Raw genomic sequence first — 26,267 nt, 5'->3', positions numbered from 1 at the left:
GCCTCTGAGGAGCTTGATACAGAAGTGGCATGGCCATGTTTGCATTATTTTTGAAAACTTGGGGACCTGCTAGTCTGCCTGCCTTGGAAAGTCACAACCTGGGATGTAGTAGTGATTCTTCCCCTATAAAAACATCTCCCATTTCACCAGGACCTGGGACCCTTCAAGTCAGGGCATGCCTGAACTTTTAATGGAGATGCAGTACAATACCCCATACAAGGGGCAGATCTCCCTTCCACAATGCCCACTAGTCCTAATGCAAGAAACGAGCAATTTTGTTAAATGAGATTTATTAGAGTTCTCCAAAGAGACAGAACAAATAGGATGCATATAGAGACAGAATATTTATTTTACAGAACTAGCTCATGTGATTATGGAAACCAGCAAGGGTGGGCCATCAGGCTGGAGACCCAGGGAAAAGTCAATGTTACTGTTGAAGTCAAAAGGCTTGTCTTCTGGCAAAATCTTCTCTTGCTCAGGGGAGGTCAGTCTTTTGTTTCTTTCTTTTTAGGCCTTCAACTGATTGGACGAGGCCCACCCCCATCTGGAAGAGCAATCTGCTTATCCAAAGTCCACTGATACAAATTTCAATCTCAGTACACCCAAAACTAATATTACACTGAATGTTAACTAACTAGAATTTAAATAAAAACTTAAATAAGTAAAAAATAAATGTTAATCTTGCCCAAAATGCGCTCACTGAGACATCCAGTGTAATGTATGAGCACATAATATATGACCACCATGTCCTAGCCAAGTTGACAAAGAAAATCAACCATCCCAGGCACCCCTCCATGGACATGTCCCTTTGCCAGGGCACATGGCTTATGCAAGCAGAGAAGGGCACTGCACAAGCACATATATACGGGGGCTTTGCCACACCTGCTGTGTTGTACCTGTCCCCAAACCAAACCTGAACCTGGCTACTGGGACTCAGAGCAGCCAGATGTACACCCAGCAGCTACAACTACTCAGCTGAGGAAGGGTGGCCTCTCAACTGCAGGTGGCAGGTTCGAGCCAGAGCCCCTCCTTCTTGGTCCCCAGACTCAGTGACTGTTCCTCTGCTCATCCCCTGCTAGCAGGGAAAGGAAAATGGGAATGAAATGGTTTACAGTGATGGGTCTGTGACGGTCTCTGCAACAGGTGAGGCTCTGAGCTGAATGTGTCACACTTGGGGGCATCTCCAGGGCTAAGTGGAGAGGTAGGGCTCGCTTCTCTCCTGCAGTGTTAAGTTTCTGGTTCCAGCCTGGGCCAGTGGAATATTTTGAGGGCGGTGGGTGCTCCCAGATGGGGTGGGAAGAAATGGACTAAGGGAATGGGTCCATTTGTGCGGGCCTCGGCTGTGGCTCCTCTAGAAAGCCAAGCAACTCAGTGACGGGAACTCTGACACTGATTGTAGAAAACCAGGTCTCAGTAGCACGGAAGTGGGCATGGTCTGGGAGGACAGAAGAGACTGGGGTCTAAACACATGAACTGGGTGCCAGGATGCAGAATGCAGAGGGGAAGCCACCTCCCCTTTGGCAAAAAAATCAATGCCTGGTGTAGGACTCCCTATTGACAGCTTGATTAGAAAGGACTCAAAACACTCTTTGCCCTGGAATCATACCAGGGAGAGAGAGATGGAGGCCTTTCTGGGGCCTTGGTAAAGCCAACAACTGCATAAAGGCCCATCCTCTCGGAGCATCATGGAGAAACTTCCCTAGTAATGCTTAATTCACCCCTCGAACTTTTACCAAGCACCTTCTATGTCCCGGACCCTTTCCCGAAGGTAAAGCACAGTCTTCAACTTCAAGGAATTCATGACCTAGTGGGGACGGATGAACAAATAGGAACACACGGGGCTCCATCCTCGTGGGTGCATTGGGAGCCAGAGGTGATGCCTCTGTGGCCCAGCCGGGACAGGGAGCTGTTCAAGGAACGCTTCTCAGGAGAGGATGCCTGAGTGGAGTCTTCAAGGATCCGATGGAGTGAGCCTTGGTGAAGGGAGCTCAGTGCACACCCCTGGCCAAGGTGCGGAGACCTGAAGCTGCAGACCGTGTCCAGGCAGTGCCGGTGAGGGTGAAGGACCAGGCTAGAAGGGACGAGAGATGGGGCCCAGGAGGCCCGCAGGGCTTTGGGAACCACATCAGGCAGTTTGGACTTCACCCCTTAGACTATGGGGCTGGAGCGTTTTAGAGGGAAGCATGACATGGTCATACTTACATTTTAGGCAAAAAACCGGGCTGCAACACAGCGAAGAGATTGGGGTGGACCCCCCGGGCGACAGGGAGGCCAGATGGATGCTAGATTAAGGGGCAGGATGGTCCAGGCTGTGGGGAGAACCCCTGAGGAGAGCCTCCGCAAGGCTGCTGGGTGGTGAGGAGTGCGGTGTCGGGGAGGGGCCGCCCAGCTCAGTCCCTACTCCTGCCTGCGTCACCGTGGGGGCTGGGACCAGCTCTGGAACCCAACATATGGCAAAGGGAGCAGACCTGGGAAGGAAGACGGGCTGAGTTTGAGGTGCAGGCAAAACATCCCAGTGGAGATGTCTGCTCAGCATTTGAACATGTGGGTTCTGGAATTACAGGTGCTGAAGATTTGGCACCTGGGCAATAATTAGGTCCAGAAGTGCAAGCAGGATCCCATGCAGGTGTAGGAGAGGAAGGCATGTGAAGATTATAGCACCCTGAGAAACACCAACACTTACAGAGGGCCGAGCCCACAGAGATGGAAGTGTAAACCTTAGCCATTGTACGCCAATTACGATGAGAACCTCTGGGGGGCAAACCTGCACCGGAAACCAGGTCCCCATGATGGGACCAGCATTCAGAGAGCGAGAAGGAGGTCTTAAATGACACACAGCCTGGCAGCTTAAGGCACACATTAAGGGAAATCCAAGACCCTCTGTTATTTTCTAACAGGGCACATGAGGCCCAATGGAGAGAAGGGTCTTGTCCAGGTTACCCAGAGAGCTGAAGAAGGAACAGCAGTGGGTGCCCGGAGCAAACAGAAGGAGAGGACCATGCTGGCCCCTGGTGCAAACAGGACAGCCTCCTCCAGGCTGGGAAATGGACAGACCTAAAAGAATTTGAAAATGCTGAGCCCCCCAGGAGAACAAGAGGGGATGTCAATACGTTTTAAAATAGAAGCAGCTGCCAAAATAGCGTGTGGCAGAGAGTCTCCCCTCTTTATTTTGGGATGCTTAACAGAGAAGCTTCCTGATGCGCATTTGTAAGGAACAGGCCCTGGGAGGAGGCGAGAAGGGATAGAATATACCCTCCTCCCCTTCATCCCGGAGGCTCACAGCCTGCTGCCGCCTGACACAATGAGCACAGAGTGATGTCTCTCTCCGTGGTGGTGAAATGCAGCCCACCTTATCCAGGGCCCTGGAAGAGGAGCAGCCTCAGCACCTCCCACAAGACTAGAGGCTCAGCAAAGTCCGGGGGTGGCAGAAGGGACCAGATGGAAGCAAGGGGGGAGATATGGCGTATACAGTGCGTGCCGACTGGTGTCTCCTTGTGTGTGAACATGTGGGAGGGTGCTCGTATTATCTACCTCAGGCTGCCAGAACCAAGTACCATGACCTCGGGGGCTTTTCAGCAGGAGGAATTTATTTCTCACAGTTCAGGAGGCTGGAAGGCTGAGGTCAGGACACCAACACGGTGAGGTTCTGGTGAGAGGCTCTTTCCACTTGGAGCCTGCTGACTGATCCAGTTTCCTCCCTGGAGAGCAGAGAGGGGACCGATTCCTTTCTTGAGGCTCCACCTCTGAGATCGAATCATCTCCCAAAGATCCCCCCAACATCACATGGGGGTTAGTATTTCTCATGTGAATTCCAGGGGGGCACAGACATTCAGTCCATAGCAGGGTGTGAGGACATGTGTGATCACTGGTGTGCCGGGGGGAACGTTTACCCTGCGTGAGAGCTTGCATGTGCAAATGTGGCTAAGACAGGACCATGGGAGAAAGTCCTGCCCCAAAGGAGGGTTCACAGCGGTCCCCTGTGGTGAGCACCTCACGTGCTAGGAGTCAGCTAGGCACGTCTGATACACGTCCTTACTTCTATTCTTCACATGAGGCTTGGGATGGAGGCGACTATAATTCTCATCTGGCAGATGGGGAGACTGAGACAGAGACATTGAATCCCTGCCTGGGGCACTCCAGTAATGACTCGAACCCCTCACTCTTGATGCCTTGCTGTTCTGACCCCCAAAGCTATCATGCCCCCTGTGTGCAGAACAGCCCATTACCCGTCCTTCCCCCCCCCACACACCTGTCCTCCTGCCCCTCGGGACTCAGCCTCTGCCCTAGGCAGCTTTCCCAGGCCCACAGGGCTGGGGTGGGTGCCCCGCTCTATCACAGCACTTGATCTCTCCGGGATGCACCTGCTTCCTTGCCTGTCTCCACCAATCTGATCTGCCAGAGGGCAGAGCCCTTGTCCTGCTCAAAACACGCAGGAGGGAAAAATGACAGGAGATCGAGCACAGCCGACTTGAGTTCAGGACCTGGCCCTGGCCATCTGCTGCTCCCGGGCCCTCAGGCATCCTGCCTCAACAGCGGGGCTTATCCTCTCGGCCCTTTGGTGTGTGGCTTCCCCCGCCAGGAACGCCCTCCACTAGGCCGACCTTGACAAGAAGCTGGCTGTCTGCATGGGTCGTAAGGACAAGACAGCTTCACGTGGAACATCCACGTGTGCTGGGCCTGGCCCTCAGTCCTTTGCACATATCCATTCATACTCCCATGGTGTAGGTTCTAGAATTATCTCTATTTTAGGGATGAGGAAATGGTGGCACAGAGACGTCCATTAGCTTGGCTCAGCTCACCCCACTTGTAAGTGGCAGGATTTGCCTTTGAACCAGGCAGCCTGGCACTCACCACCACCCACAGCGAGAGACCCTGTCCTAACCTCAGAGGCTCTGGCAGGTGAGACCGGCTGCTGTCGGCCTGAAGGGGCAGCCAGGGCCAGTCACAGCAGGGGAGGAAGCGTCCCACCCACGTCTCCGACCTTAGGACATCAGAGGTAGTGAGGTAGCCTGGAATGAGCTGGAACGTCCAGACTTCCCTCCCTGGAGAATAGGCTGTTACCAGGTTCAGAAGGCCTTGCCCTGTGGTGCTCGGAGGACTTCATGGCCCCTCCAGGGTTGGCGCGTCCCACCGCAGGGGACTGTCGCGGGGGGCGTGGCACCCGGGTTCACACAGTGGTAGCTGGGGGGCGATGCACTGTCTGGGGACAATATGTTTGCCTGCCCCTTCTAGACAGAAACGGCTCTGTTTTCTCCCTCCTGTAATTGTTACCATCTGTTTCCCTCCATCGTGTTTGTTGATGTTTTCTTGTTTTAAAACTGAAATGAGTCAGATTGGAAGCTGATTTAGGAAAAAGTGTCTGGGAGGAAAGCTCAAAGTGGCCATGGGGGACTCAACGTTTCAGAGCTGTGGGGGAGAAAAAGATTCTGTGGGGCAATCGGGGTGTCTGCCAGCGTCTGCTGCCCTGTGGGGGCTGGGGTCCCCCGGAGCCCGAGCAGGCTGGGGCTGTGTGGGTTTGTGCGGGAGTGAAGAAGGTGCGTGTGTGTGTGTGTGTGTGTGCACGCGTGCCCGCACATGTGCATCTTTGTGATTGCACATGCCTGTGTAAACCTGTGTCATCCCGGGCGGGGTTGTAGAATGCATACCCTGTGGGTGGTTGGAGTCCTGTATTCGCAAGGACGCCGACGCAGAAGAGGAGAGCTGCGGCTGCCTGTGACCACAGTCTAGGTTGGGAAGGTTCCCCCATGTCTGCTCTCAACTTACATGTGACCTCAAGTGGATCTGTAAATTACCCCTGCCGGGGCAATGTAAGCTGTGATGTCAGGGCTTGACCCTGCATGCAGATGAGTGAGGGGACGGGCTTATTTGGGGTATTCATAGAAGGGAAAAGCCCCCCGGTGATTCTCGGGAGTGGAAGTTGTTGTTGAAGGTGAGTAGCACGGGGCCGCCTGGACGTTCCTCTCCTGGAGCACTTCGGGCCCTGCCCTCCCCCACCCCAACCCCAGAGCTAAACTTGGGGTTTCTCTGTAGGGCCAGGAGTCTTCCACGTCCTGCTGAGCCCCACAGGGTAAGAACTGGCTTCCTGAGCTGCCATTCTTCAGGAATGTTAAGTCGGTGACTCACGCCTCCTCCTTCCTATTTCCATCCACCAGGCACCCTAGACTCTTGGTTCCTAGATGTTGTTGGTTAAGCCAAAGAAGGGTGACTGAGGATTCTGCCCCTGACTCTCTGGGGCTACAAGCCCAACACAGCTCCAAGACCTTGCCCTGCAATTCGGACTAGCTGCCCCCAGAGCCCGTGGTGCCCTGGCGTTGGTCTCATGACCAAACAACCAGGCTTCTCACAGGTGTGGTGTGTGAATTCCAATTCAGCCTGCTTTCCTCTCCTTCGTCCTTTCACCATAATCCACAGCCTGTGAGGGATCCCCTGGCCCCAGTAGCCCAAAGCAAAATGATGTCGAAGAAAGACTGCCGTGGGCACAGCATCCTTCTTGCATTCTTGGCTCCCCTCATAGTCAGAATAGCTGCCATTTCCTGAATGCCATGTGCTTTGCTTTGTCCCAGCTTCTGTGCCAGGCCCTGGAAATAGGGGACATCCGCTTTTCCCTGAAATCAGTCTTTCAAAGCAGGATTATCATGCAGGCTTTATAGGTGAAGAAGCAGGGGCTCTGAGGGGTGAACAGATTTGTGCAAGGTCATAGGGCAGGCTAGAGGGGGAGGAGGCCTCAAACCCAGAGCCCTGATCATTCTGGAGAGGGGAGGCGCTTAGGGAGACCTGCGTGCTGTCAGCCAGACAATGCAATGTGGGCGTCCAGGCTGGCTGGGTTTCCCCTCGAAATTCTTGGATCCGGTTTCTACCCTTGCACCTTTCATTCCAAGCTTCTCCTTCCTGGGAAGCCACCTGGCGTGTGCTCAGCCTAACTGCATGAGGCAGGGTATGCAAACTCACTTCATTTACTGTGATATTTAGGGGCAAGGAAAGGAAACTTCTCATGTCTGCATATTTAAGCGCTTTTATTAAGTGGAACAATCTATTTCTGAACACAAGAGTGGCCAACAGCCTTAGAGGAAACTAAAATGAACCATGACAATGGAAAATTGCACAGGGGCACGGCGGATTCTCCGGAGATAAATACAACAAGCCTTTCAACAGCATTCAGGAAAGACTAGAGATCATGGAGATTATGTTGTGAGAGGAAAAAAGCAAACCATCAGAAAATTAGAGCTCAGGCTGGTGGGCAGACCCACCATATGCTGGTCAAGCTGTGGGTGTCCCTCTGTGAAATACCTCCCACCACCCCCCCGGGTCTGGTGGACAAGGTGGAGCCCAGAAATAGCTGGCAGACCGAGTTTCACTCCATTCAGTCAGAATTTTCCAAACCCTCCTTGTGCGTATGCTTTGCAGGTGCAATCAACTGAACTGTGTCTCCCCAGAATTCATATGTCGAATCCCTAACCCTCATCGTGATGATATTTGGAGATGGGGACTTTGGGAGATAATTAGATTAAGATGAGATCATGAGGGTGGGGCCCCCATGAAGAGATTGGTGTCTTTATAAGAAGAGAGACTAGAATTGTCCCTCTGTCTGCTGTGTGAGGTCACAGCAAGAAGGCAGCCATCTGCCGACCAAGAAGAGCTCTCACTAGAGCGCAACCACGCTGACACCCTGATCTTGGACTTCGGCCTCCAGAAGCATGAGAAACAAGTTCTGTTGTCATGTCAGCCAGTCTGCAGTATTTGTTATGACAGCCTGAGCCGACTTGGTGCAGAACAGAGACCGACCACCAGACCAGGCCTTGAGGGTTGTGAACTGGCACATCTAAGGATTCAACAGCTGTTGGCTGTTGTCATTCTGATTATGGTTCCTCCATGAGCCTGTGTGCTCTCTTAGGCTGTAGACTTCATCACTGTATGTCCAGCACGGGTTAGTTTCTCAGTAAGCGTGGGATGAATGAATGCATGAATGAATGATACAGCAGAAGCCAATGAGCCCCGGCACAGAACAGATGAAGCTGTGGTAGCCAGGCAGCAGGGCATGGCAGGGATGAGGCCACACTCGGCTGTGAAGGGAAGACAGCCTTGGATCGGGCATCAGTGGAGGGGGCTGGTCCGGGACCCCTCAACCTAACCCAGGGATCCACAGCAAGTAGCCACAGGTGGCAAAGCCTGCATGCCATCTCTCAGCTGTCTCCATGGGTGCCAGATCCAGGCACCCAGGATACAGTTAGGGTCACACCAGGTCCAGGCACCCCAGGATAAAGTACAGTGGTCACACCAGGTCCAAACACCCCAGGATACAGTACAGTGGTTCACACCGGGTCCAGGCACCCCAGGATACAACAGTGGTCACACTGGGTCCAGGCACCCCAGGAGACAGTACAGTGGTCGCACTGGGTCCAGACACCCCAGGATACAGTACAGTGGTCAAGCCAGGTCCAGGCACCCCAGGATACAGTATAGTGGTCGCACCGGGTCCAGGCACCCCAGGATAAAGTGCAGTGGTCACACCGGGTCCAGGCAGCCCAGGATACAGTGCAGTGGTCACACCGGGTCCAGGCACCCCAGGATACAGTGCAGTGGTCGCACCGGGTCCAGGCACCCCAGGATACAGTGCAGTGGTCGCACCGGGTCCAGGCACCCCAGGATACAGTGCAGTGGTCTCACTGGGTCCGGGCACCCCAGGATACAGTACAGTGGTCGCACCGGGTCCAAGCACCCCAGGATACAGTACAGTGGTCACACCGGCTCCAGACATCCCAGGATACAGTACAGTGGTCACACCGGGTCCAGGCACCCCAGGATACAGTACAGTGGTCGCACCGGGTCCAGGTACCCCAGGATACAGTGCAGTGGTCGCACCAGCTCCAGACACCCCAGGATACAGTACAGTGGTCACACCGGGTCCGGGCACCCCAGGATACAGTACAGTGGTCGCACCGGGTCCGGGCACCCCAGGATACAGTACAGTGGTCGCACCGGGTCCAGGCACCCAAGGAGACAGTAGAGTGGTCAGTCACACCAGCACCTTCAAGAGCAGGGCCAGGGCCTTCCATTGCTCTGATCACCCGCGACCCTGCTTCTCTTCCACTGTTACTCCTGAGGAAGAGAAACTTATCTGTCCTGAGAAAGCTGCTCCCCTGTGACTCCCACCCCCTTTACCACCTGTTTCCTTCTTGCACCTGGATGTCCAGTGAGTTGGGACAGAATCTGTCTACCCAGAAAGCTCTCTGAAGAGACAGACTGGTGCTGAATGATGCCATCTCCTTAACAAAAAAAAAAAAAAAAAAGAATCACTCAAACCACCTCAATTCTGAACTAAGGGAGCTGAGCTGGACTGCGGCCAGAGGGCACTCCTCTCCCTCAGGGCCCTGCCTGGCTGCAAGTTGTTCTCATGACAGAGAGCCTGAGTAAGCAGAAAGCAGAGAGAGAGGGAGAAGGCCAGGGAGCTGGGAAGGTGTTCACGGAGTCCCTCATTGCGTGCTTCTGGAGTATTCCACCGCAGAGCTGGTCGGTCCCATACCGCGTCAGAATCTAGGCTCCAGTCCTGAGACACACACTCGGGTGTTGACTTACTTCAGTGAGTCTTGAAGTCCCGGCAGTAAAACTATTTTAGCTCCTTCAGCGGTGCCACGCCGTCTGAGGAGCTGCCTCACAGGGACATTTGTGCTGCCTTGTTTGTTTCATTGTCCCGCCTGACCTTAAGGCGACCCTGCCACAATCCCCTCTCTTGTTAAGGCTCTAATGAGGTCGCTAAAGATGTCTGTGTCAGGACCGTCTTGCCGAGCTCTCAGTTAACTTCGTGCTCAGAGAGTCGGCTGTGCGAGTCACACGGCAGAGGCCTTCAGAACTCAGAACTGTCCCCTCTCCCCGGCAAGCCTTTGTCTGTGTGAAAAAAGTAAGGAATCCTCTGCGAGGCCCACGACTCGAAGGGTAGACCACAGGAGTTTTAAAAGGAATGTTAGGTGTTTGTTGAAGAAAGGACCCCCGGGGGAGTTGCAGCCAGAACTCATTTTGGGGTTCTTGCTGGCTCCAGGGTGAATCTTGCACCCAAGGAGGGCTTGGTTAATCCCAGAATGCCCACTAGGGAGGACCTGGCGGGGTGTCGAGGGGCAGAGCGGCCAGGCCAGTCCCTGGCCAAGAAAGAGCCCACTGCGTCCCCTGGGGTAGTTGGGAACCATCTCCAGGAGGCCTGGGAGACTGGTTCAGAATTAATATTGGGTGCACATTAATATTGGGACCAGCACAGAGTTCAGTCAGGGACACAAATGTATCCCCACACCCGCTCCTAGCTCAGCTGTCCTGCACAGCGGACTTTTCTTCACCAGATTCACTGAGGTTTTCAAATCTGAGAATGACAAAGGCACCAAAACGGCTATTGTCGCCTGTACATCTGCGAGTCTGGAGCTGACCCTGGGGAGGGTGGGTATGTCGCAGGCTCTGAGGCTGGGAGGTGGAGGGGTGGTCCCAGAGTGTCACTGCCTGCAGGGCCAGTGTTTGGGCAATGTCCCATCAAAGGCCGTAGCAAGGCTGCTGTTGCCAAGCCTCCCTTCCCGCCCACTTTGCTGATAAGAATGAAGCCGGGTCGCCGTGCTCCAGAGGGAGCTGCGTTGTCACCAATGCCAGGTGAGCGGGAACACGCAGGGCAGCTGGGCCTCTGAGCAGGCCATGCGGGTTACAAGGAGCCACGGCTGTCGGAGGGACGATGAAAGGCCCATCCCAGCTCTGCGAGCAGGTGCCCCGCGCACCTCCTCAGCCCCGTCTGTCGGTCTGGGCCACTCGCTCCCTCACATCACAGGCATCTGCTGAGGTCCAGGCCTTCCCTGCACCTTTCAGCGGAATGAAAGGGAAACTGATATCAGAGGGAACTGAAGCACAGGAAAGGGCCTCTTTCTTTTCAAAGACTTTCGTTTGTGATGGGCTTTTTTTTCTAGGTGATCTTATTTCAAAGCCCCTTTGAAAATTTTGTGGGTTTTGTAATGGATGAAAAGTAACTTGGAAATGGGACTAAGAAGTTTTCAGTTGAAAGTTGTTAGAGGAAAGTTGAAAGCTTTGAGTTGTAAGGAGCTGCCAGATTTATCGTGTCTTTTGTCCACAAGGCCCATCCGTGGGGGTGGGGGGCTGGAGGAAGGGGCCGGGGGCCCAGACAGGGCATGCAAGAGAGCACAGCACCAAACCGAGCCCCAGCCACGGCTGCTTCACGTCCGCAAGGCGAGAGCCATCCGAGCTGCACTTTTAGCAGAAACGTCTCCAAGGTATAGACTTTGATGTGGGGAAAGGAAAAAGCAAATGTACTTCCAGAATACTATAGGAAGCTAGCTTCTATCAAAACCAACGGCTACCTCACAGATGTTTCCTATCAGAAAAATAATTATGAAAGAAATTAAGGCCCAAACAGCCCAGAGAGAGGGAGAGAGGGGGCCTGGCATGAGCCCTGGGGTGGGGCCACGTGGGAGAAGCCAGTGATCAGCACAGAAGCGGTTTAGGTAGAAAACCAGGAAAAGCACTGTTACAGAAATGGAAGGGAAAGGAGTTTCAAGGAGGAGGAAGGAGGAGGGCAGAGGCAGAGGATGGCTGCCGTGAAGCGTAGTGGTGTGCAGAGTTACAGAGGAGGGGTGGGGCATCCAGAATCCCACGGAGGGCATGACCACGAAAGAAGGCAGATGGATGCTAGAATGGCAGGTGAAGTGGTCAGGCAACGAGTCTTCAAGTTTTGGGTCCCTGTGTTGGAAAGCCAAGGGAAAGGGCTGATGACGAGAGGGAGGGAGGGTGGGAGGGGAGAGCTGGAGACCGAAGGGACGGGAAGGTGGGCCCTGTAGCACTGTTGGCGGCGTTGGAGAGGGGAGGTATCTGTACTGTCAGGCTCTGAGACTGAAGAACTGCCCCCACTAGACAGTGTCAAGACCACACTGGAAGCGTTTGGGGGAACACGTCTGTGGCGGCTTAGGGTCTAGGGGGCCTGAGGGAGTGGGTAACATGAGGGAAGCCCAGCGTGCTGTCAGGGTCAGAGCTGGAGGCTCTGTTGGGCTGGACACAGTGGGGGGAGGGGAGGCCATGGCTGGTACTCAGAGCACCAGGGGGAGGGGGTCTAAGTGTTACCCCAACAGGGTACAGTGGATGCAGTCTTGACATGGCTGAACTGGTTTATGGGGCTGTGGGCCACAGCAGGGGCGGGCTGGAGCCAGGTGTCCTGGGAACATTCCAGCCATCCCAGATCACTTTGGAGGGTCTAAGGACAGAATAGATGTGGGTTTGAGTCCCGAGTCTGGCCTAGTCTAGCTATTATCAAACTTCTCTGGGCCCTATTACTCTTATCTATAAAATACAGGTGAAATCATGGAACTCCTCATGGAAGGAAATCATATCATGCCCGTGCCTGGCATGTAGATGGCACCCAATAAATGTGAGCCGTTAGGAGGGCGGCAGTCCAGGCAGTCCCATCTCATCTGTGCCTGGCCTGTGTTTATGGCTGGGCTTGTTGGGTCCTTGAGGTGACCCATGAGAGAGAAGGCGCAGGAAGTGGTCAGTGGTTGCTGGTGACCCTCCGGGCAGGGCACAAAGCCTAGGATCACAAGGCCAGGTTAGAGGCTGACCACTGGCCTCCAGTTCTATCTGCACCCCAGCACATGGGCTGCCCTCGCCGAGCTGTCGCTTGGGGTCACTCCCTCCTTACTGGGCTCTCCTACCTCTCCCCCATCACATCCTCTCCCCCCACCCAGGTGCCCGGCAGGAACACTTGCCTCCCAGAGACATCGTCATATTCTGTAATATGATTGGAATCTGAATATATATTTAAAATGACAAGATTGAAATTAAAATTTAAATAAAGAATTACTTTTCTGTAAGTTGCTCTGAAAGCAGTAATTTAGCAGCAAATTGATAGAGAAAGGTAAGCACTGGTCCTTTAAACCATCATGCAGTTTCCGGCATTCGAGCCAGAAGTGTCTCAATTTAACACATCATTGGTTAGTATTATTAGCAATTTCAGCAGTCTCCGGAGCACATTACGGTGGTGCTCTGAAGGGGAGGCCGAGGGCGCCGGCCTGGGTCCAGGGGGCCGGAGAGGGCAGCCTCATTGAGGAGAACACGAGGGGCTCCAGAGAGCCTTCCCTAGCCCCAAGTGGGGGTTTAACTGTGACGATTCTCTTGTTTGTAGTTTGGTGGCAATCATGAAATGAGAACTGACAGACCCATAAATGTCACTCGCTTTTCTCAGAAGCCACAGACTTATAGCCTGAGCATCTGACAAAATGTTCTTCTGACCCCTTGAAACTGAGGCTGGGGCCAGGGGTCCTTGAAGACGGTGTTACCAAGGAACCGGCTCCCGTGAGCCACCTGAGCAAGACCCACGCGTCTGTCCCATTCAGGACCTGGCCGGCAGCTTCAGCTCCCCGGTTCCCCACATTCGGGCACACAGGCCTGCAAACTTGAACGTCAAGGCTGTCATTGCTCCCCAGAGTGAGGTCCGTGAACTACCTACATCACCTGGTAGGCCTGTTAAGCCACCACACTCACAGGTCCCCTGTCCCAGACCTACTGAACCAGAAGCTCCGGCGTGGGTCCAGAAACCTACATTCCTAACACATGCATACACCTCCAGATACTTATGGGCACTCGCATTGGGGAACCCCTACCTTAGAGGTGGTCAGTTCTCTACCTGTGTGACCTTGGAATCCGTGCCTTCACTGACAACCTGCCAGTCCTAGAAAGCCAGTAGTCTAGGTATAAACATAAGCTGTAATCTAAAAAGCCCAGACACCAAAATAGCTCCTCCCTAAACCTGGATTTCCAACATTAGAATACCATCCTTCATGTAAAAACTGCCTTCCTAGGGCCTCACCTTTGTGGTGCAAGTGCCCCGGGGAGGTTCCTACACTCAGTCCCCAATATACCAGACTGACTATGTTTAAACTGGTCTCCACCAGTCCCCACAAGTGGACTAGGCACCCTGAAAAGCCTCAGTGCCTTGCAGGGGGAGGGATGCTGAAAAGGAGATCAAACATCCCCTCCTTGCAGGGAGTGGCCTGCCCCGCTGTGCGCACAGCCGCTGTGATATGATTCCCCAGCAGAGCCCAGGGCCTGGTGATCAGAGGTGCCTGAACATACTGACTTCTGCTGGGAGCTGTGTGGGAACCTATTCTTGCTGTTCTCGGAGAAGCCCTGAGAACCTTCCAGAGTAAGAAGGGAAAGGAAACGACAGCTTTCACAGCTGATGCTGTGCCTGGAACACCAGGGCCTCCACCATCAGTGTGCTTCCAAATCCGTGGGTCTCTGCCACCAACCTCTGCAGACCGTGGACTCGGATCTGTGCCAGCTCCCTGGCATTGCCCAACTTCCAGACCAAAACCTCACCCAAGTGTGTCTGAGCAGCAGGGCACTTGCCTGGAATCTAGCTGCAAGGGAAGCTGGCAGAGCACATTTTCTATCTCCCACCTCCAGATGGGGGATGCTGCCAAGGTGCTGAGCCATCAGAGAAGATGCCCAAGGTCCACTGTGGGTCTCAGGCCAGATCAACAGCAGTCCTTCGTCAGAAGGGACCCTCAAAACCCGGAGCCAATGCTTGTCTTTTCCAAATTAGGTGGAAATTATGGGGAGTCATGAGACAAAACCGAGGCTGCAGGTCAAGCTCAGAGTGCAGTCAGCCCCGGGGTTACCCACTGCTGTCGTCCTCCCTGTGGCTTGTCAGTTTTCACCCAAGGCCCCTTCCCACCCCATGCAGCTGGGGTGTGCTTGGAGAGAGGCTGCACCAGCTTCAGCTAAAGCATCTATGTCTGGTCTCCACTACAGCTCTGCTGCAGGCGTCCTCCATGGAACACAAAGGATACATCTAAAACCGTTGCATTTATATGTCAAGAGCAACACGCAGATGACTTTTGGGCCTTTTGCTATTTTGCAATATACACAGTAGACTGTGTATCTTTTTTCTTTTAGTGGCTTTAAACAATATTTCAAAGTATCTCACAAATTTGTGCACAAACTCTGAGAGGTCTTGGCTGGACCATCTGCCACTTCTGTGGTGCTGAGTAGAGTCACGTGGTGGCGTTCATCTGATTGGGGAGCTGAGGGACCCGGGAGAGGCTGTGAGTCCTCTTAAAAGGCTTGGCCCCAAGCTGGCGTAATGTCATAGCCTCATGGGTCCATTTCCTGTAGCCGCTTTCCCAGCCTGTCTTCCTCCTGGGTCCCTGGTCCAGGCCTATCCCCTCCTGTTGGTATAGAGTCCTCGGGGGCAGGAGCCGAGCTTGACTATCATTAAACCCAGTGTCCCGTGGTGCTTCTGGGCCACAGTGATCAGGGAAGCACTGTCTGACCCATTAAATGGAGGTAAGGGCTGGGGGACTCGGGGGTCCCTTGAGCAGAGGAGGCTCACTGCTGTGAGGGATGGGCCCCGCTGTGCTCAGGGACACCCAGCAGAAGGCAGGCCCTGCCAGCCCTCTCAGCACCACACAAGTGACAAGAAGGTCAAGGCTCACAGGTTCTGGTTGTGCAAGCGGGTTTATCAGCATCAGCAGGAGACTGGGCGCTGGCATTGTCACTCCTCCCAGGGGAGGCCACCTGAACCCCAAAGTGGACTCTGGAGCCTGGTTCTGTCAGATGTGTTTAGGCAGGAAACACGCTAGTGGCTCTAAGGTTCTTGGTGGCCACTTCGGCCCAAATCCACATCCCCTAGTGAATCCTGCCCAGCCTTTGTGGCCCAACACCAGCCCCATTCCTTCTGGATGCTCTCCCTGACTTCCAGGCGCCATTGAGTCACCTTCTTCTGACCTCCTAGGACAAACAGCAGAAGGGGCTGAGCTCTGGTTTCTCCAGGTGATCCCCCAGCCCCACGGAGGCAGGTGTCAGCCTCAGCACCCCACATCTTCCATCCGACTCAGGCACATGGGAGGAGCCAGGCATTAGGCCTCAAGCAGCCTCTGGCAGCATTCAGGACAATGACCTGGGGGGGCCCAACACACAAGGCCCCCACAGTCTGGAACCTCATCTCCCCAATGAGGGGAGCTCATTGCCTCCCATCTCCCACATGCGCCGAGCTACCTCACATCTCTGTTCCACAACATGGTCCGCGCTTCTGAAGTGTGCCCCATGCCTCCGGCGTCCATTGCACCAAGTGATGAATGCTCCTACTGTTGGAGCTCAGAGATGCTGCCTGTTCGTTCATTCCCTGGGCACCTGCAGCAGGCTGGGCACTGTCCCGGGTCCCTGTTGTCACAGAGCTGGCCCCCCAGGACAGGGTCAGCACAGGCCCTGAGAGGCAGTGCGCGGAGACTGTGATCGTTGCGTGCACAGTGTGTCCGTCCATGTGAGAGCCCCAGGCAAGCGCTATCCCATCACCTTTCCAAGCTTCCTGACCACCTGGGATGCTGCTCACCGACATGGCACTTTTGTGCAAAGTAGAAAAAGGTGCTCCCTCGGAGTGGACAAATTAGCAAAAAGTAGCCCCTCTGGGTGGTCGCAGCGTCATGCATGAACCGCCTGGAGAGCGCAGGGTGCTCCGTGGGAGGAAAAGGACCCCCCAACCCCCTCCGCCAGGCGTCTTTGCATTAGCCCCGCACACCTTCCCCCCAATGGAGCAGGGCCCCCAGTGCAGCTCGGGGGTTGATGTGCACCTGGTTCCCCCCAGCCTGGTAGAACACAACCCAGGGGTCCTGGGAGACTTGTCACGGGGGAGGCTCCCAGCCCCTGGACCAGCGGGCGCTTCAGCCCATGCTGCCACCTCACAGACAGCTTCATCCATAAAGGATTGGGGTCTTTAGTGTTCCTCAGTCGCTGAAAGAAGCAGGATGCTGTCAGCTGCCGCAAAAATGTGACCTTTGAAAATTTACAAGAGCTCAGGGTTTAAAAGCTGTTGCGTTAATGATGCATCCTATTAGCATCTCATTAAAGGGAAGCAGGGAGAAGCCTGCCTGGCCTGGTGATGGGCAGAGAGGGCCCCTGCGAAGCACTGGGCAGGAGGAGCACTGTCCTCATCTGCCTCTCTCTGCTCGGGTCATCACGTCAGGGGAGCAGAAGCATGGCCAGGAACACTGGTAAAAGGCCAGGTGTCCGGGTGGCTTCACTGATGTCCCACATGATGCCGTGGGAGGGGGCCAGAGGGGCCTCCCTCAGCCCTGCCTTCCTCCCCCCACGCCGGGCTGTTCTCCTAGTTGGTTTCTGTGGCACTCCTGTGCTAGGATCCCCATGGCAAGGAGAAGTGGAGCTGGGGAGGCCTGCTCGGGCTGGGGGAACCCTGGAGAGCCTTTGGTGGAGTCACAGACCTTTGGGGACTCCGGACCAAGGGAGAAATTCTTATTAGCAGGAGCTGAATTCAGAGCTGGAGCCATGGACCCGTACACGTGCCCCCGAAGACCCCAGAACTTTGGAGACCATGTGTTTACTTTGGGCCTGGAGCCCTTTGTGGGAGGAGGGGCTCCGTCAGGCCGAGCCGACTCCCATCCCCAGCTGCAACATCCCTCACCCACATGGGTGCCCAGGCACCTGGCAAAATGCACAACGGTACCCAGTTTTTTCCAGAGGGAATGGAGAAAGGAATGCTCATTTCACTGTTTTAAAAAAAAAAAAATAGAATTTTCTGAGCTGTGATTTGCTCCTAGCTTCAGAAGTTGCTAGTGCGAGTAGAGTGAGTGGCCTTATTTATCTTTCCTGAAGGAAAAAATGAAAGACCCTGTTTCCCTTCTCATAGCAGAACGGCTTTCTTGTACGTAAGAACTTGCTTGTAATAGTCATGAAAGAGCCTAGCAGCAGGCCTGTGGCTGCCACACCCAGTTGCTCCCAGCCGTTCCAGGCTCATCCCTGTGCCCCCTGCCCCCCCCCTTCCCTCTGGAGGCTAACAGGCCTGTGTTTGCAGAGCTCAGTGCTCCACTCTGCTGGGAGCAGCTGCTTGAGGGCAGGGCTGAGTCTCAGTCACCTGGCCCCGGTGCCTGGGGCAGGGCCTGGCGTGCAGCAGGGGTCCAGTGCTTGTTTACTGAACACACCAACTAACCAACAAACACGTAAGTGAACGATCTGGCAGGAGTGTTCTGGAGCCAAGGGAGTAAGCCGTTGAAAAAGCGTGCAGTGTCTCAAGTTCAGAAACTTCCCGATTTTAGAGCAAAAACAGGAACTCCCGGAGTTTTAGAGATCCGAATCCGGTTATTCACTGTGGAGGAAAACCGAATCCCCTGTACTGGTGGCAGCAGCTGCCCTAAGGGCCAGAGCCTCCAAGTTCCCAGCGCCCTTCCCTGCCCCAAAGTACCAGGCCGAGGCACAGATACTGATTCAACAGGGGACAAATGGCAAGGGCGGGAGGACCCTGAAAACCAAACTTGCCTCTGGGCTGAGAGGCCGGCGGGAACCCCAGGCCGCAGAGAGGGGCTGCAGCGCCCCCTACTGGCACAGGGGTCTCTGTACTGTCCGTGAAGGAGGGTGCCCGCAGAGCCTGGAGAGTCATCCTTCAAACCCCACCCCCAGGCAGGGCCCTGAATGGGACACCCCACAGGCTCCTTCCCCTTCGCATGCCTCTGGTTATGGGAAGCGACCGCGGCAACTCCCAGCCCACGAGCACCCAGGGGATCCTGGGAATACAGAGGTCGCTGCAGACAGGGCATGCTGCAAAGCCCTCTTTTTAGAGAACCCTATAGAAGCCACACTTTTGTTCCATAAGTTCCACAGGACTATTGGTGAGTGTGGCCAAATCCCCAGCACCCTCCCCAGTACCCTCCCCCCACCACCACCACAGCCAACCCAAGCTCCCATCTGTCCCACTGACAGAAATGGGGCAGGGGCCTCTGAGATGTAAGCTTGTCCACGGAATTGTTCTTTCCTCTGGAGATTCACTCTTTCCCTTTGTTTCCTGCTCTGATCACAGAAGCGAAGCATCTGAAATGCAGGCCAGAGACAAAGTGCAGCCTAATGCAATTAGCTTCGTGCAGCCCGCAGGTCCTAATGGGATCCGGCTCTGGCTCCGCTCCTCCCAGCCCGCCCTAATGCAGGCACTGTATGTCATCTGCATTATGCATCAAAGACCCAAGAAGTGTTGTCCTCCCTCCTCTCCACCCGCCCCTACCTAGCCATTCCCGCTGCTCAGAGAGACCCAGTGGGGGCGCTGCCCCACCAGCTGGCTCACTGGGTCAGCTTCTGTGAAAAGTCAGGAAGCCCATGGCCCTCACCTCACCTGAGAGAAGCCTGCAGACGCCCCTTGAGGCCCCTCTGTCCTTCTGTGGCTGTCCCTGGTGGACAGCTGTCTCTGCCCCCCACCCCACCTCCTCCTTCACCCCAAACCTGGTTGGGGTCTGGCTGCAGCCCTGGGAACTGCAGAAACTTTCTGAAACCATCTGTGCCGAGACCCCACCCCCCCCCCCCCGCCACATCCCAGTGATCCCAGTCCCAAGGGATCCAACATGCTTTTGGATTTCTTCTTGTTCTTCTTTCTTTTTTTTTTTTTTCTTATTATAACGGTAATGGCCATAGTAGAAAATTTGGCAAATACAGAGAAATAGAGACAAGAGAATAGAAGTTACCCACATTCCTCTCACCAAGAATAACACCCCTGCTAGCATTTGGGTTTTCTCTCCTACAGATAGTGTTTTACATGTGAGCTTCTGTTGGTGTCATTTTACATCCTGCTTTCCTCGTTTAACATGACAGTGTCAGCTGTAAGGACAGTTATGCGTTTTGGTAAACATGATCTGTGATGACCACATGATATTCCACCAAGGCTGCCCCTCAGAGACCAGGGCTGTGCTAATGTTTGTTTTCAGCCTGGGGTTCATTTTCTCCTTGATCTAAATATCTAAATTAGAGAATTAGATCCTGAAACAGAGAACCGGCCTCCTTCTCACAACGAGGAGCCAAGGGTTCCAGGGAAGATGCTCCCAGCACCGAGGTGCCCTCCCAGGGGTCTCAGCCCCTACCCCCCACCACACCTTCTATGTGGAGTGGCACGTTGGGGGCCTCAGAGGCTGGTATGCGGTTGGCCTGACGGTGGTGCTTTGGAGAGACGTCCGCTCACAGGTCAAGGGGCCAGGCACACAGCTGGTCCTCAGCACACGCCCATAAATGCTGCGGTTAATCGATGACCCAAGGGCCCTGGGAGCTTCCCTTCTCACAGCACAGAAAGCTTTCCTCGGTGATAGTTCAGGTGGAGTGAGTGGCTGCAGAGGGCTGCTGGGGAGGCCCTGGGTTGGGTGTTCCTGCGGGTGGGACTGTAACAGAAGCCCGCAAGGACTAAGCCAAAATGCTCTGCAACTCCCCGGTGGCACTGGGTGTGGGGCCCAGTCTCTGCGGCTGGCCCCGTGGCGCTGCTCAGGGGATGGGCCCCAAGGCGGCAGCCCGGGCCAAGCTGTACCCACCCTCCTGCTCTGCTTCTCCCCAGGCCCCTGGAATCTCCAAAGCGGACAGTCAGTCCCAGGGACTCACGACCAGCATCCGGTGGGGGCAGACGCCCATCAATCAGTCCACGCCCTGGGACACAGATGAGCCACCCTCCAAACAGATGAGGGAGAGCGACAATCCAGGTGTGTACTTCATCGGCAGCCAGAGACCCCCACGCCGGGGCTGGGAGGGGTGTCGGAGGCCCCCTGGGTGCTCCAGCTCCTCGGCAGGGCCTGGCCCACGGGCCTGCGGCAGCCCAGGCCTCAGGCTGCCTGGGGACAGGGACTCTGTGTGTCCTGGGCAGTAGCTGTATCTCTGTCCTTTCTCTGCTGCTCAGGAAAGCTTTGGGGGGGGCAGGAGGAGGGAGAGCGGCCTCGCAGGACTGACTTAGAATCTGCTTTGTGTTGTTTCGAATAGTCCTTCCCAAACCTCAGGACTCTGGTTCATGCATTTCTCAAATCACACCTTCCAGTGAGGTTCGGCCTTGCCAATGTTTGTATGAGAACGGAGATGCTCCACCCCCCAGGATTGGGAGCTCCCTCCCACTCCTCCAGCACCCCAGGCCTGCTTGGGTCAGCTCTGACCATAACAAACACCTTCTCTGTTACCCTACATTGGTTCCAGACCTCCCCTTAGGATGCACAGAACTCATCTGCTTGGCCCTCCACACCACAGCCCTACAGATACCTGGACACCCCACTCATCCTCCCCTCCAAGTCTTCTGCAGGATAAGTACCCCAAGTCCCTCGGCCACACTCCAGAGCCTGTGGCTGCCAGTTCCTTTACCCTCCAGAGAATTACCTCTCCCTCTGCATCCCTCGGGGCCCAGAACCCGATGCAAAGAGCCCACATGTGCTATGACCAGCACCTCCTTCATTCAGCCCCTCTACTTTGACCACTGCCGCCTTAGATCACTTCTGATTGGCGCTAGCCCCAGATAGGTGCTGTCACCGGTGAGACCCTAAGACTGTCATGGCAGCAACTCTGACCCCTGTCCTCTTAATCTGCCTTAGGCAGCGGGGTGTGGGGACTCATGGGCAAGTCCTTGTCAATATCTTCCATAAGACTCAAGGTCTCTCAGATTTCAGCTCTTTATTGCTGACCTGTGCCTAACCCTCCTGCTGTTATGTCACCTGCAGATGGGGTGGTAATCTCCTCCCTATCACCATCCAAATCATTGATAAATAGGTGAGCAGGACTCAGTGCACATCACTAGAGACCTCCCTTAGGTCCCAGCATCCTCTGGGCCAATCGCCCTCTCATGAATCAGTCGCTTCCATGGCCCGGCATCTCTGTACCTTCACCAGACTCACTGGAGAAGTCACCAGCTGTGCTCGCAAGTTCTGGTGCATCGTTCCAGGCTCCTGGCTAACCTGGCAAGAAATGAGCTTGGGATGGCGTGCCGTGCGCTTAAGACAGCAGGCTGGCTCACAGCGATGCCACCTCCTCTTCTTCAGGCTTGGGGATAATCTCCCTTAGCAGCCCATTCTAGAATCTTGCCGGCACTGCTTCACCAATATTTGCCAGCTTCTAGTTTTCTCCAACTTCCTATTTCTCGGAGGGAGCTCCCAGCTCCCCTTCTCGTCTCTGGGGCTGGGGATACTGAGTGGCCGCCTGACCCCAGCTGTCTTCCTCAGTCTCCCTGCCCTCAGTCTATACTGCCAGTCCCCCGGCATCATGAACACCAAGGTGGCATCTGGGTGATGGAGACCTAACCCCACACTTGTTCAGTCAGAGGTGACCCAGTCTGCCCTTCCCTGTCACAGTGTCTTCCAGCTTCACTCACAAGACGTTTGGGTTACCTCAGTGTCAGCTCAGCTTAGGGGGACCTGGACCTGCTTGGCCTGACCTGGGCACAGCTGGCCTCAAATCTTGTATCAAGTCTCAGGAGGTGTGTCTGGACCCCCTTGTTCAGTCAAAATTTCCTTAAGAGCCAAAACGCACTTCTTTGTTTCCCCCAGAGCCGGCCGTGCAGAGGTTGCTTAGGAAAAAGCCTGGCCCCCAGAGCAGCCCCTGCCAGGCTTCCCCCACTGCCCGCACCTCCTGGTTTCCCTTCCTGCACCACAGGGCTCTTGCACGGCTCCAGGCTCTGGTGTTCTCACCTTGCCCAGCAAACACCTACTATCTTCACAATCAACCTTTCTCCCCACCTCCTCCAGACAGCTATTCTCCAGGAAGGAAGGAAAAACACCAACATTTATGGAACATTTAACACATTCCAGACACTCTACTAGTTTTTCTTTTTTTTTCCCCCATACATTTTCCTCATTCAGTTCCCAGGAGACCTCTGAGGTAGGTGTTGCTGGTTCCATTTAACAGATGGGAAGAATGAGGCTCAGAGAAGATAAGCAACTTGCCCAGGGCTGCTGGCTAATAAATGGCCCAGGCACGATTTGAACCCAGAACTCTTTGAAGGTCTCTGCTTTCTTCTCTCTGCTTTGTTGCCTCTTGAGCCCTCCCAAGCAGATTGTGCTCCCCCTCTGAGCCTCCACGGCTATCTGCTCCTATACTCCCAAAGCACTTATCCTATGCTACCATAATCACAGATTTTTAATCTGGGGGTTTCTGGATGCAGGTGCCTTGTCCGCCTCAGTGACCTCGGCACCCAGCCCAGGGCCTGGGGCAGTCAGTGTTTGCTGAGTGAATGTGTATCCAGCAGATGACATCTCTTCTGTCTCCCTTGCAGGCACAGGGCCATGGGTGACCACGGTGGCCGCCGGGAGCCAGCCCGCCCTGATCGCACACTCTTATGGAGTGGCCCAGCCTCCCACCTTCAGCCCGGCTGTGAACGTCCAGGCCCCAGTCATTGGGGTGACCCCCTCACTGCCTCCCCACGTGGGGCCCCAGCTCCCGCTGATGCCAGGCCACTACTCGCTCCCACAGCCACCCTCTCAGCCACTGAGCAGCGTGGTGGTCAACATGCCTGCCCAGGCCCTGTATGCCAGCCCGCAGCCCCTGGCCATGTCCACACTGCCTGGTGTGGGGCAGGTGGCCCGCCCGGGACCCACTGCCGTGGGCAACGGCCACATGGCAGGGCCCCTGCTGCCTCCACCACCACCAGCCCAGCCGTCTGCCACCCTCCCCAGCGGTGCCCCTGCCACCAATGGGCCCCCCACGACTGACTCGGCCCACGGGCTGCAGATGCTGCGGACCATTGGCGTGGGGAAGTATGAGTTCACCGACCCCGGGCACCCCAAAGGTAAGTTCCACTGCCCACATAGTCCTGTGTGCCCCTATCTGTGCTTCTCCGAGTTGCAGTGCGGACAGGAGTGTGTGTCCCGGCAGCCTGTGCTCTGAGCAGCTCCCTCACGGGCCTCCCCAGCCCGGAAGCCCTAGTGAGGCCTCCCCCTGCCCAAGACAGGCTGGCCTCAGGCTGAGGCGGCAGAGGGGAAGGTGGAGGAGGGAATGAAGGCAAGGCGAGGACCTGTGAGCAGGCAGGGAGAGGAAGGGAAGGGAGAGCCTGCAAAGTCCAGGGTCCTTCTGCCTCCAGCCCAAGCCCTCGGCCATTCTCACCTCTGACCCCGAGGCCAGGCAGAGTATGGAATGAGCAGGAACCTTCTACTCCTCTTAGGGCTCCATGGGAGAGTCCTTTGTGGGGCCTTCTCCATTGCCACCCAGGAGAACAGTCAGAGCATGAATTGTGTCCTTTCCCAGAAAAGCACCCTCTGCTGTGCCATTGGATGAGAGCAGCTCCCCAGACCTTAGGTGAGAGGACTGTCTCCCCAGGAGACACTCGCAGACCATCCTGAGCCACTTGGATTTTTTGTTTCAAGGACCCAAGGGTCGCTCTGTGAGGCTCCATGAAAGAGCACCTCTAGCCTCAGCCTTCCAGTAACCTCTGTGCCCCACCCCCTGGGCAGGTTTCAAAGGAGATCCTTGAGAACAGAGCCCCCAGCCTTAGGGTTAGGACAAAGTGCATCACCAAACAGGCCTCACTCCTGCCGTCTGTCTGAGGGATCTATCCAGCTGGAATGGGCAGGAGGACCGGGGGCCACAGATGTTAGACTGGTGGGGTTCATCTGCCCCAGACTTACTTGCTCTCCCTTAGAGCTCCAGACAGCCAAGCCCCTCTCCTGCTGACTGGAGAGGGGAGGCAACCAGATCTGGACCCAGTCGCAGGCAGGAAGGCACACGATGGGCAGTCTCCCTGCTGGGGTACCCAGGCCTCCTTTGAAAGAGGAGAGTAGGTGGTCCTAGGAGGTGGGGACTTCTGGGCTTCACTTCTCAGCCTTCTCGCTAACAGCCCCTGGGGATGGCTTCTCAGGGGGCCCTGCCTCTCCGCAGAGCAATGACTCCCACTAGCCATTCTTTCCTGCCTGCTCTCATGCATCTCTATCTTTATCCTTTCGAGCAATTTTCAGACCTCGTCAAGCATCCCAACAACAAAGCCGTGTCTAGATCTCCATTGGGTTTCATTCCCAATCTGATTGCGCCCCAACTGCCTTTGTTTTGGAAATCAGCACTAGTTTTAAATGACAAAATTATAGAAAATTACATCTAAATTCTGGTAAACTCTTGCTTTGTTTAAGATCTTTCTTTAAAAAAATTGACTAAATTGATTTTTTGTTTGAATTGTTTTGGTTAAGCTCTCTCTCCCTTAGAAAGGAAAAAAAAAAAAACTTACTCCCAGTTTATATGCTGCCAACTCTGGTACGCTGGGAACTGGGTACCCTGGCCACTCCCGAGTCTGTGCCAAAGCCCAAGGCACTGGGTGGGCTTCCCTCTCCCCATGGGGGCATCTCCCCCACCCTCAGAGGCCTCCTAGGGCTGATGAAAGGTCTTGCTGATTGGCCAAGTTGCAGACATGTATCTAGGAAAAGGACTTATTCTGGGGAGAAAGGTAACTGGCCCAGTTGGGCCTGAAGTCCCCAGTTTGGGGCTTAGCATGGACCTGGGGTCCACCTCCCCCAAGGCACAGGTGCATTCTGTCATCAGGCACCTCCGCCGTAAGCTCAGGAAGTTTCAGGTGGTAGAGACACACCGGGCCGGAGGGCCATTACAGAGCCACACCTGTAACATCTTTCTGGGGCCAGAGGACGTGAACCGTCCTCTGTGGTGAGCCCAGAACCGCAGACAGGAGGGAAGGAGAGAGAGGGTCCCTGATTGGGGTTTGTCCTCCTAGCCCCTGGAGGGTGGATTAACTGCTAGCTGAGGCCAGGCATAGGGTCAGCCTAGAAAGCGTCCCCAGCCCTGCCTTCTGGGGAGCCAGTGAGATCCCTCCAGCTCCAGCCAGCGACAACCAGTGACCCATCCGTCACGTTGATTTCCATAGTTGGCCAGTGAGCTGGCTGTTTCCCCAGAGATTACATTTAACTCACTTCTCTATTTACGGCCCTCATCAGCTGATTTATCCCCGTGTATTTGTGGTGAAAGAAGACAATGAAACGGAACATACAGAGGCCTCCAAACGCAAGCCTGGGTGGGTTGTGCAGTGGTTTTTGGTTTTGGGGTTTTTTTTTAAGTAATTTCTCCTTTCATTTCTAATCTTAAAAGCCTTTATTGCTAAAGCTATAATTTGTCTGTCAGATCTAATGTCAAACAACTGCATATTTTTTAAAATAAGAAACCCGGATTTTGAAACCAAATCTTTGAAACTTACCATGTGAGAATCATATTCCTGACAAGACCGTGTGGGTTTGGATTTGGGTCACTTTTAATTTTGCCCCCAGGGATTTTACATCTCCAAAACCCAATTGATTTCACACTCCCAAATGACAGACAGCTGGCTCCGAGTGGGAACCATGAGGCAACACATGATGGCATCAACACTAGTCGGAATTCCACTTAAGGAAGAGAAAAAAAGAAAAAGAACTTTCCTTTTCTCCTGTTCTGTTTGAAAGCTTGCCCGGCATTATAATAAGATTCACCACAGAGCTCCTTGAGATCTAGCTCATTAAAGTCCCGCGATTTTTCCTCTATTGTTT

General features: G+C 54.7%; 1 protein-coding gene across 4 annotated transcripts in view; it reads left to right on the top strand.

Annotated features, from left to right (window-relative positions):
* KLHL29 (kelch like family member 29) overlaps nucleotides 1–26,267 on the top strand; it is a 310,021-nt gene that overhangs the window by 222,122 nt on the left and 61,632 nt on the right. For all 4 annotated transcript variants that reach the window (XM_034659845.1, XM_034659846.1, XM_034659844.1 and 1 more), the window contains exons 3-4: nucleotides 20,345–20,486; nucleotides 23,030–23,542. In XM_034659845.1, the coding sequence (XP_034515736.1) occupies nucleotides 20,345–20,486; nucleotides 23,030–23,542 (655 nt within the window). The remainder of the gene's footprint in view (nucleotides 1–20,344; nucleotides 20,487–23,029; nucleotides 23,543–26,267) is intronic.

This window comes from Ailuropoda melanoleuca, chromosome 4 (assembly GCF_002007445.2).
Source record: "Ailuropoda melanoleuca isolate Jingjing chromosome 4, ASM200744v2, whole genome shotgun sequence".
NCBI lineage: Eukaryota > Metazoa > Chordata > Mammalia > Carnivora > Ursidae > Ailuropoda > Ailuropoda melanoleuca.
The sequence above is the reverse complement of the archived record's forward strand: the minus strand, read 5'-3'. Positions and strand labels throughout refer to the sequence as shown.